Below are 11,759 nucleotides of genomic sequence, written 5' to 3'. Positions count from 1 at the left end.
CCTTTACATAGAAAAATCAACATATATCAGTGGTTCTCAGCTGTGGGTGATAGTGACCCTTCCACCCACCCAGGGGACATTTGGTAATGTTTGGCAACATTTCTGGTTGTCATAACTGGCAGGGGGAGGTGCTACCGGCGTGGGGTAGAGGCTGGGGATTCTACCCAACATCCCACAATGACAGGATAGCAAAAAAAAGAACTATCTGGCCCCAAACATCAATACCGTTAAATTTGAGAAATGTGACGTATGTACAAAGATATGGCATTTTGTACAATTGATGGCAAATTGGGGGTGGTTCATGGATTCTCCTAGAGCCCATGTCTGCTACCAGATGAAGATCCCCTCGATTGGAGGGTCTCTCTGTTTCCATCTCTAAAATCATATTGCTCTATGATCCCATACTCTCAAGTCTGGAATACAGTTCCCAAGTCCCCTGTCCTAACCTCTGATTCCCCAAAGACCTGAGCCTCCTCTCTGATCTGAAGTTGGTGCAGAGGATTAGTGGAGAAGGGTCCCAGTTTTAAGTCTCACCTCCGCCCCCAGTCATCTCATTTCCTGTAAACGGTACTAAAGGTGAAAAGCTTCAGAACCAGATAGCCCTAGGCTTGAGTCCTGATTCTGTTGTATTAACTCACTGTGTGATCATAGCCAAGCTCCTTAACCACTCTGAATCTCCGTTTCCTCTTCTAAAAATGGGAGGGGTACTTAAACCTACCTCACAGAGTAGTGGGGATGAAATGAGATGCTTATAGGGAACTTAACATGGTACTTAACACAGTAAATCTCAAAGAATGCATTATTATTATGGTTCAGAGGTGAACTGACTTGCCCAGGGTCACACAGCGAGGAGATGGCAGAGCTGGGACTGAAAACCAGAACTATGCGACTCCAAGACAGATGCTCGTTAATTCGTGAACTCTAGGGCTTCAATTTTCCCATAAAGGAAGTTAACTGCCTCCATCTCATAGACTGATTTATTAGATAGGCATATAAAATGCCTGGCACATAGTAAGCCCTTTAAATACAGCTTGTCAAATTGTTGCTGTAGTCCTTCCCAAATAATGCTTTGAAGAAGGCAAATATAGATCCTGCCTCACACTGGCTGGTTGGAAAGAAGGGAGGGAAGGAAGATGCTTGTTATTGGCATAAGGGGTGATAATTGGGGCTGGAGCTTGTGCTGGGTTGAGCAGTTCTGGAGAAGTGAAAGGGCTCCTGGAGATCATCCGCACCCCGCTCCTGTGATTTTGCAGCTGAAGAGTCCAAAGCCCAGAGAGGGGAAGGCATTTACTCTAGTTCACACAGCAGATTAGAGTCCAAGACCCCGTCTCCTGATTCCAGGTCAGAATCATGGTCTTGGCTCAGATAATTAAAAGTGATCACAGCCATCTCTTGAATACTTGCAACCTACACTGTCCTAAGTATTTTATGTGTTTGATCTCACTTTATCCTCACATCAATTTAGGGACAAAGGGCCCTTTTAAATTTATTTTTATTGTTTATTTATTTACTTTTTGGAGTTCACGTACATTTATTCAATTGACACCAGTGGGGAGTGGGGGGAGACAGGTTTTTCTTTTCTTCCACACAAACCGGAAGACGATTTCACACAGTTTCCCCAAGTGGGCAAGTCTAAATCAACGCGCACCCAGTGGACAGAGAGTGCAGATAGCAGCTGGCTGTCCAGATATTTGCACGTAATTATAGGACCCCTGCCATAGGATGCGCCCTGGTCCACCACAGCCCCACCTCTCCAGACCCTCCTCTCCCACACCAACCTCATCGCCTTTAGCTACAGTAAATACCCCAGGGCCTGGGACATAGCAGACCATTTAGGGGGCTGCTGGCCCTGGATGGCTGGACCCAGCCGGCCACGGGAAAGGGGTAAAGGTCAGAAGGGTTTTTTTTACAGCTGAGGAAACAAACTCACTGTGGTGAAGACAATTTGCCCAAGGCACTGAAGGAATGAAGCCATGTCTGCTGGCTTCCAGATGCCGCAAACTCCCCCATTTACTATCCTGAACTATCCAGCCTGTTGAAGACGGGGGGTTGTCCCCGTGGAATCCCCCGATTCCTGTCATCAGAGCCCATGCCTTCTGCTCTCAGATGGAGCAGAGGAGGAAGCTGAATGAAGGAAGGCTTCCAGGAAGGAGAAGAGGACAGAGCCTGGGAGTGTAGGGAGGGGCCCACGAGGGGGTCTGACCAGGAAGGGGGATCATTAGGTTCAGAAAGAAGCCTCAGGGAATGTTCCATGCTTTTCTCTTAGGCTGACCACTTGGGGCCTTCAGATGGAGGGCTCAGGGAGTGCTCGAGCCGTGCCTCCCTCCCTCGCTCTCATACAGTTCTCACAAGCTCTGCAGTTTGCAAAACCCAATCCTTCCCCTATGGGCCTGTGGTTTCCTGTGGGTCTGGGGTCCCGCCTGACTCGGCAATGGGGACTGTGGGAAGGAGGGAGAGGGGGAGGTGGTGTAAGCCCTTTCTTTGCCTTCTCATGTTGGGACTGCCCAACCCCCGCCCCCCCCCACACACACCCCATTCCCTGAGTCAGCTCTCGCCCTGGCCTGTCCGAGAGGGGCGGGGTCACTGATTCATTTGACAGCGCCTCTTTAAAGTCCCCACAAGGGCAGCTGCAGCCAGACACTGCTACCCTCACCATGAACCCCTGGCAGCCCTTGGTCCTGGCGCTCCTGGTGCTGGGCTGCTGCTCTGCTGCCCCCAGACCACATCAGCCCACCTTTGTGGTCTTCCCGGGAGAACTACGAAGCAGTCTCACCGACAGGCAGCTGGCAGAGGTAGGCACACACTCCAGCCTAGAGTTGGGAAGGGCTGGCTAGGAATCCCAGGAAGGACATGGGCTCTCAGAGGAGATACTTAGGGGCATGTTGGGGGGTGATGGGCACCTCTGGAGAACAGAGGTGTCCAGGCTCGGGCACTGGGATGCTCTGGACAGTGGTTGCCAGGAAGGGGTTAATGAGGGTTTCTTAGATGGGCAATGGGAAGTGGTGAAGGGACATTGGAGGGCTCTGGAGTGGGGATGGGCTGGGGATGAACAGGGGTAAACCCTAGGAGGCCCTGAGGTAGGCATGGGCCAGGGGCATCCGGGGGTGGAAAGGAGCTGAGGATGTCTACAGGGAGGGGAGATTCTTGGGTGGGCACAGGCACTGGGATGTAGGGTACCCAGTCCTGGATACAACGCCTTGTTGCTAGTCCCTGAGAGCCTGGAGGGATGGAGTCCTCACCCAGCAGATCAGAGAAAGGAAGTCAGGGCTCTGGGATGTCTCTGCCCCTCCTTCCACAGGAATATCTGTACCGCTATGGCTACACTAATGTGGCAGAGATAAGCAAGGATGATCAGTCCCTGCGTCAGCCTCTGCAGCGTCTCCAGCGGCGCCTGGCCCTGCCGGAGACGGGCGAGCTGGACAGCACCACCCTGAATGCCATGCGTGCCCCACGCTGCGGCGTCCCAGACCTGGGCAGATTCCAGACCTTTGAGGGCGACCTCAAGTGGCACCATCACAACATCACCTACTGGTGCGAGGCTGGGCCCCCCGGGGGCGAGCGGGGCATAGTGGGGAGAGGCCGCCCGGTGGTGAACACGTCCCGTCTTAGGCCCATCCCTGGGTTTCACTAAACCAGGGATTTAGTGAGCCCAGGGCAAGCGGCTCCACCTCTGAGCCTTCGTTCCCCCATGGGAAACGACCTCGCAGTCTGAGTCCTCCTGTCAGGGCCGTTGTGAGAGTCCAAAGAGAAAAATGCATCTGAAAGTGCTTTATAGCTGAAAGCGTGGAGCGCACACAGCGCTGTGTATCTGAAGTTGCTGAGACACGGGGTGTCGCCGCTGCTCCGGATCCCGCCTCTCACTTCCGACCTCTAGCCTCCTGCCTTTCCCTGCAGGATCCAAAACTACTCGGAAGACTTGCCGCGCGACGTGATCGACGACGCCTTTGCCCGCGCCTTCGCGCTCTGGAGCGCGGTGACGCCGCTCACCTTCACTCGCGTGTACGGCCGTGAAGCCGACATAGTCATCCAGTTTGGTGTTAGGGGTGAGAACGCGAGAAGGCGAAAGCCAGGAGAATCGGAGAGGGGACAGAGGAGGGAGGACCTCGGAGAGAGTAGAGGGGGCCCTGGACCCGGATTTCTCTTGCCTGTGCCCGCAGCCCTGGCTGCCGCTCGCCTTTATGGCGCCCCCTGCTGACCGACACCTCATAGCGCGGGGACTCAAATCTTGGACAGCAGCTCCGAGGCTGGATTTCAGCCCGCACTCAGTCCAGCGCCCTTGGGCAGTGCACAACCTGCGCAACCATACGCGGCTAACTCTCTTCGCCACCTGCTTCTTCAGAGCACGGAGATGGGTATCCCTTCGATGGAAAGAACGGGCTCCTGGCACACGCCTTTCCTCCTGGCCCAGGCATTCAGGGAGACGCCCACTTCGACGATGAAGAGTTGTGGTCTCTGGGCAAAGGCGTCGGTGAGATTCCCGAACCGCCCGGGTTCCCATTCCCTTCTCCTCTCACGCGCATCACCAGCCGCCCTGACCCCGTCTCCCTTTCCTGCAGTGGTTCCGACCTACTTCGGAAACGCAAAGGGCGCCGCCTGCCACTTCCCCTTCACCTTCGAGGGCCGCTCGTACTCTGCCTGCACGACGGACGGCCGCTCCGACGACATGCTCTGGTGCAGCACCACGGCCGACTACGACACCGACCGCCAGTTCGGCTTCTGCCCCAGCGAGAGTGAGTACCCACCCTCCTCGAGGGTCCAGAACACTGGGGTTTTATCCCAGCCTTGCCGCTAGTGCTGTGTGGGCTGCAAATCACTGTCCTGTTCTCTGGGTCCGTTCCCCCGTTGTGAAACGAGGCGAGGAGGGGTGGAGGACACAGGTGGCTTGTGGGTCAATAAACTCGTGGCGCCTTCGGGTAATCGCGTGGGCCTCCCAGGACTCTACACCCAGGACGGCAATGCGGACGGCAAGCCCTGCGTTTTCCCGTTCACCTTCGAGAGCCGCTCCTACTCTGCCTGTACCACCGACGGTCGCTCGGACGGCTACCGCTGGTGCGCCACTACCGCCAGCTACGACCAGGACAAGCTCTATGGCTTCTGCCCGACCCGAGGTACCTCTGCCCCACCTACCTGATTCAGCCTCGCTCCCTAATTCCGCGATGGTCCCCTAGCGTGGCTCTTCCACCCATCAGTTTGTCCTTCTACTCCTCGGCGGTCCTCAGGACAGCCGTGACTCTGGCCGCCATCACCACGGCTCCTCCCCCTGCCTTCCTATTGCTGCCGCCGCGTTCGCGGAGGCCTCGCCTTTTAGCCCTGCTTGCAGCCTCTCCCTGGGCCTCTGATCCTCAGGTCCCGCCCACCAGTCTAGCCTGGTCTCGGCTGTGTGCGGCACCACGCCCCCTAAGCTTTTTTTTTTTTTTTTTATTTTTGGCTACGTTGGGTCTTTGTTGCTGTGCGCGGGCTTTTCTCTATTTGCGGCGAGCGGTGGCTACTCTTCCTTGTGGTGCGCGGGCTTCTCATTGCGGTGGCTTCTCTTGTTGCGGAGCACCGGCTGTAGGTGCCGGGGGCTTCAGTAGTTGCAGTACGCGGCTCAGTAGTTGTGGCTCGCGGCTCTAGAGCGCAGCCTCCGTAGTTGTGGCGCACGGGCTTAGTTGCTCCGCGGCATGTGGGATCTTCCCACACCGGGGCTCGAACCCGTGTCCCCTGCATTGGCAGGCGGATTCTTAACCACTGAGCCACCAGGGAAGACCCCTACCCCGCCCAAGCTTTTAAAATAGGCCTCCAAGTGTCTCTCGCTTCATGATTGGCCCGCCCCTGGGTCTTTATTGGACCCACCCATTTGGCTCACCGGAGGCCCTGGGTCTCTCCAGCTGACGCGACGGTGACCGAGGGCAACTCGGCGGGGGAGCTGTGCGTCTTCCCCTTCATCTTCCTGGGCAAGGAGTACTCGACCTGCATCAGAGAGGGCCGCCGTGATGGGCAGCTCTGGTGCGCCACCACCTCCAACTTCGACAGAGACAAGAAGTGGGGCTTCTGCCCGGATCAAGGTGGGCATGGTTCTGAGATTCCCAGGCTGGGACCTCAGCCAGGGCAGTGGTGTCCGGGAGGGATGGCTGGGGCTGGGAGCTCGGCTCAGGGCTCACGTCTCAGGCTCCCTCTTTCGTCCAGGATACAGCCTGTTCCTTGTGGCGGCGCACGAGTTTGGCCACGCGCTGGGCTTAGATCACTCGTCCGTGCCAGAGGCGCTCATGTACCCCATGTACAGCTTCACTGAGAAGCACCCCCTGCATAAGGACGATGTGCAGGGCATCCAGCATCTGTATGGTGAGGGTATGGGGCAGGGATGGAGGGAGGAGAGGGAAAGGCTGGGCTCTGCCAGCCGCGAGTACCCCGAGAATGCAGAGGAGGGGAAAGTTAGGACCCCAACATCTATCTTCTGGAGACCCTGGCCAATGGGTACAATTGTTGCCAGGTCAGTGCTTGGAGATGGTGATAAAGAGCCCAGACTCTAGAGTGAGACAGACATAGGTTCAAAAGCCAGTCCAGCCACTTCCTGGCTAGATGATTTTGGATATGTTACTTCACTCCTCAACTTCCTCATCTGTAAAGTGGGGCTAACACCTGCCTCATGGGGCTGTTGGGAGGCTTAAGTGAGCTAGAATAATGTCTGGCATATAGTAAGCACCACATAAGTGTTCGACATTTTTATTATTATCACCACTTATTATCATTAGTATATTTCCTCATTAAAAAATGGGGATATTAAAGAATCTACTTCATAGGTTTTCTTTTATTTTTCTGAAGATCAAACAAGCTAACGTGAATTTTTTTTAATATAAATTTATTTATTTTTGACTGCGTTGGGTCTTTGTTGCCGTGCGTGGGCTTCTCACTGTGGTGGCTTCTCTTGTGGTGGAGCACCGGCTCTAGGTGCACGGGCTTCAGTAGTTGTAGCACGCGGGCTCAGTAGTTGTAGCAAGCGGGCTCAGTAGTTGTGTCACACAGGCTTAGTTGCTCCGCAGCATGTGGGATCTTCCCCGGCCAGGGCTCGAACCCGTGTCCCCTGCACTGGCAGGCGAATTCTTACCACTGCGCCCCCAGGGAAGCCCCAAATGTGAGTTTATAAAGCTCCTAGCACTAAGTTTGGCACTCAGGTTGAGAGCTCAAAAAACACTTCTCTCCTAGCAGCCTGGGGATGGGGGTGAGTATGTGAAAGGAAACGGCCTGCCCAGGGTTGGGGGAAGGCAGGCTCCAGCATCCAGAGTGGGGAGAGTGAGCGCCAGGGGCCTGGCTGGTAGGCTTTGGGGGAGCAGGCAGTCCATGGGCACAGTGCTCCGTAGGAACAGGGGCTGTCTTATGCGGTGTCTCTTTTTAGGTCCTCGCCCCGAACCTGAACCACGGCCTCCAACCACTGCCACAGCTGAACCGCAGCCCACCGCCCCTCCCACGGTCTGCGCCACGGGGCCTCCCACTGCCCCCCCCTCAGAACGCCCCACTGCTGGCCCCACGGGCCCCCCTTCAGCTGGCCCCACGGGTCCTCCCACTGCTGGCCCTTCTGCGATCCCTACAAGGTCCCTGGATCCAGCGGACGATGTCTGCAACGTGAACATCTTCGACGCCATCGCGGAGATCGGGAAACGCCTGCATCTCTTCAAGGATGGGTGAGGGGCAGGGGCTGTGAGGTTTCGGGAAGGGGCTTGGAGGCGGGACCTGCCTGTGTCTCCCCGCCCACTGACCTTGTGTTCAAGGTTCAGTGCCAGCCATTCCCTTTTCTCGTCCAGGAGGTACTGGCGACTCTCTGAGAGCGGGGGACGCCCGTTGCAGGGTCCCTTTTTTATCAAGAACACGTGGCCTGCGCTGCCCCTCAAGCTGGACTCCGCTTTTGAGGATCCGCTCACGAAGAAGATTTTCTTCTTCTCTGGTTAGTTTCCTCCTTTCTTCCTTCCCTATCCGCCCCCCCCCAAAAAAAAATCCACACACACACACCAACCTAGAAGGACCAAGAGACCGAGGACAATACATAAAACGTCTTGTGTGCATTAGAAAAAGACGCCTCCTTCTGGAGGATGCAATGTAGCAAATTTAGCAGGGGCTGAATTTCAGCCCTCCTCACCGCACCCTTGCACAATCGTACCGAGAGACTCTGCTCCTCGGGCACACAGACCGCGGGCACACCGGGCGCGGAAAGGCCTCGCTGCGTTCTCCCTCTTGATATTCAAGGAGAGTATGTGCCCCGCCCCCAGACCGATGTGACCCTTCTCTCCTGCAGGGCGCCAAGTGTGGGTGTACACAGGCTCGTCGGTGCTAGGCCCAAGGCGTCTGGACAAGCTGGGCCTGGGCCCGGAAGTGGCCCAAGTCACCGGGGCCCTCCCGCGCGCCGGGGGTAAGGTGCTGCTGTTCAGCCGGCAGAGCTTCTGGAGGTGAGAGTCCCGGGACCGCCGGCAGGGGGAGCCCAGGCGCCATCCGACTGCCCGCCGGCTCGGCAACTGTCTCCTCGCTGCCGTCCTGCAGGTTCGACGTGAAGACACAGAAGGTGGATCCCCGGAGCGCCACCCCAGTGGACCAGATGTTCCCCGGGGTGCCCATGAATACGCATGACATCTTTCAGTACCAAGGTGAGGGATGAGGACGAGGGTCGGGGGAGGATCCCTCCCTGAGACACCTCCCACGGTAGGGTCCCCTGCCTTAGTGATTGGTCAAATTCTGAGAGAGAAAGAAAAAGCCCGTAGAGGTTGAGGCAAATGCCCCAGCACAGGTGAGTTCCCTATACAGGCAGGGATCTTACCAGATCATTCAGGGACACAGGAGTACAACCAGAACTACGACTCAGATTTCCTGTCTCCCCAGCTGAAAGCCCTGTCCCCTACAAGTAGGGATACTGCCACTGGGGATACAGTGATAAATAAGACAGTTCATAGCTGTGTGTCTTTGGGCAAGTCACTGCTGCTCACAGAGCCTCAGTTTCCCCATCTGTAAAATGGGAGTGGTAGCTGGAGTTACACTTGCTTTCTCTTTCTCACTGCTCACCTCCAATCAGCTGACAAGTTCTGTTGACTCAGCCGCCAAAATGTTCACAAGCTCCTCTGCAAACACCCTAGTCCAAGCCATACTGGTTGTCCGATACCTTTAATATATTCTGTGAGAGTAGGGAGGGGCTAGGAGTGGAGGGCAATGGTTTTGTGGGTGACTCTAGACCCATTCCAAGGTCAAAGAAACTAACATGACCTGATCTGACCCCCTCCCCCCTCCTCATCCCCTCCCACTACTCCTGTCATTCCCTTTGCTCTGCTCCACTCACACCAGCCTCTGGCTGTTCTCTGAACACATCAAGGTCATTCCCAGCTTAGGGCTTCTGTGCCGGTTGTTCCCTCTGTCTGGAAGGTTTTCTCCCCAGATTGTCACTGGGCTGCCTCCCTCTCATCCTTTAGGTCTCAGCACTGAGGCCACCTCTTTGGAGAGACCTTCTCTGACCCTCATTATCTGTTCACTTGCTCGCTCGCTTTGAATATTTCCTCCATCGCTTTCTCCATTGTCAAAACCAGTCTCATTTATTTATGCATTTGCTTGTTAATCGTCAGTCTTACCCCACTAGGGTGTAAGCACCAAAAGAACTGAGGTCCTGCCTGCATTCTTCCTCTGCTGTATCCCCAGTGCCTCTAACAGTGCTTGGCACGATAAATATTGTTGGATGAATGAATGGGATTTGTTGAATGAATTGTTCTGAGTATCGACTGTGTGCCAGGCTCTGTGTCAGTGCTTTGGACAAGGAGGTCTGTGCCCTCCAGCATCTCTGTGGGGGGCGGGGGGGACACAGGTGTCCTATGAAAACCTTGGAAAGATCTCGAAAGGGCAGGAGGGTTGACTGTAAAGATCTGACTCCTGTTTCTGTATGTGTATGTGGGAAGGTTGGAATCACCCCTCTCGGTCCTGCCTTTCCCTTGCAGAGAAAGCATACTTCTGCCAGGATCGCTTCTACTGGCGCGTGAGTTCCCAGTATGAGGTGAATCAGGTGGACTATGTGGGCTACGTGACATTTGACCTCCTGCAGTGCCCCGAGGACTAGGGCCCCCCAGCCGGCTTCAGCACTGCAGTGGGAGTCCCCACAGGGGCCATCGCAACAGGGAATGAGCCAGTCTGTCGGATCCAAACTGGTCGGTCTGTTCTGAAGGACAAGGAGAAGGGGAGGTGGGCTGGGCCCTCTCTTCTCACCTTCTTTTTTCGTTGGAATGTTTTTAATAAACTTGGATTCTTTAACCTTTAGGAGCGGATTAATGTATGTATTGTATGCATGCATGCATGTATGTGTGTAACCAACAGAGGGCCTACTATGCGCCAGGCAATGTGCTAAGCACTTCATAAATATTAACGTTCAATCCTTCCTATTAGGAAGGTATAATGTAATTACTCCTATTTTATAGCTGAGGAAATGGCCAACCTATTATTCATTCATCAAACATTTATTGAGCCCTTACATGGAGCCAGGCCCTGTGCCGGGCACTGGGGATAGAGAAATGAGTTAGACTATGTTTCTATCCTCCACGACCTCTCAGTGGTCCTCAAATTTTCGGGTGCCTGAGAGAGCCCTTGCAACTTGCTTAAATGCAGGCTCCGGGCTCCAACCCCAGAGAGTCCAGCTTAGTTACAAGGGTGATGATTCTGTGCCTGGTAGGGGTGGAGTCACACTTGGAGAGTGTGCAGCGTGTGACCCTTTTTCTAGAATAATGGCGCACGCGCGCGCGTGTGTGTTTGTGTGTGTGATTCTGCGTGTTGTGGTTGAAGTCAGGAAACATTTCCCAGCCAAGATGACATGTGAACTTGAACTGCATCCGGAAGGGTGAGCAAGAGTTTCTTCTTGTGCAAGGAAGACTGTCTTCTTCGAGGATAATTTACCAAGAACCATTAACCCTAAAAATGTTCCTACTCTCTAACCCTCGCCCACGTGTGCACAAAACAACACCTAGAAGGATGTGAATCGCAGCATTGTTCATAGAATGAGAAACTGGTAACAACCTAAGTGCGCAGAAGCAAGGCAGTGGATAAATAAAATATGGATTATATACGTGATGATAGGAACTACCCCTAGCACAGCACTGACTGTGTGCCGGGCACGGTTGCACGTGCTTTATGTGAGTTAACACAGCCAATCCTTAAAACAACCCTGTGAGACAGGTACTACTCTTACCTTAGAGGTACTATTACTATTGCTATCACTCCCTCCCCCTGCTTTATAAATGGGTAACTGTGGCACAGAATTACACAGCTGACCTGCAGTCTCCTAGCTGGTGATCGTTCCCTTGGGATTGGAATGTGAGCTCTTGGCGTAAATGCTGGGAGGACAGAAAAAGCAAGGGGGCGTTTGGGAGAACTAGAAATGGCTCAGAACTCTAGTATGTGGTTTGAGCAGAGAGGGTTCTGGAATGGTTGAGAGGAGGAATGGTGGTGCGGGCTAGATGAGAGAAGGTCGAAGTGGCAGGCTGAGGAGGATGGATTTGACCCTCCAGGAGGGCAGAGGGACTTGACTGAAGGGTCGGGCCAGGCGAGTGGAGGTGATGGGCTTGGTCAGCTTTGATCATCTTCCACACCCGGGGCCCCGGGTGGGAGTGTAAGGAGAGGTTCAGGGAACTTCTTCCTAAGCTTCCTGTGGGTGGGGCCCCTCTCTCTTAACTCACCCGTTTTTCACTCAGGAATGACCCACTCCCACTGGCATACAAATGTTCCTTAATATGGCTTGTTTAAAATCCCTCTAGACCCCTGTCTCTCAG

At 54.7% G+C, this 11,759-nt stretch overlaps 1 protein-coding gene across 1 annotated transcript; it reads left to right on the top strand.

The window, feature by feature from the left end:
* The first annotated feature begins 2,638 nt into the window (after positions 1–2,638).
* On the top strand, positions 2,639–10,257 carry MMP9 (matrix metallopeptidase 9). The gene is made up of 13 exons (XM_027078174.1): positions 2,639–2,792; positions 3,299–3,531; positions 3,895–4,043; positions 4,340–4,468; positions 4,557–4,730; positions 4,935–5,108; positions 5,868–6,044; positions 6,166–6,321; positions 7,373–7,658; positions 7,779–7,918; positions 8,267–8,417; positions 8,509–8,612; positions 9,942–10,257. Exons 1-13 carry the CDS (start codon positions 2,655–2,657, stop codon positions 10,058–10,060), a joined length of 2,130 nt encoding a protein of 709 aa, XP_026933975.1. The 5' UTR covers positions 2,639–2,654; the 3' UTR covers positions 10,061–10,257.
* The last annotated feature ends 1,502 nt before the right edge of the window (positions 10,258–11,759 follow it).

The sequence above is a fragment of the Aethalodelphis obliquidens genome, unplaced genomic scaffold (assembly GCF_003676395.1).
Source record: "Aethalodelphis obliquidens isolate GAN/ISIS:26980383/991018 unplaced genomic scaffold, ASM367639v1 scaffold42, whole genome shotgun sequence".
Classification (NCBI taxonomy): Eukaryota; Metazoa; Chordata; class Mammalia; order Artiodactyla; family Delphinidae; genus Aethalodelphis; species Aethalodelphis obliquidens.
The sequence above is the reverse complement of the archived record's forward strand: the minus strand, read 5'-3'. Positions and strand labels throughout refer to the sequence as shown.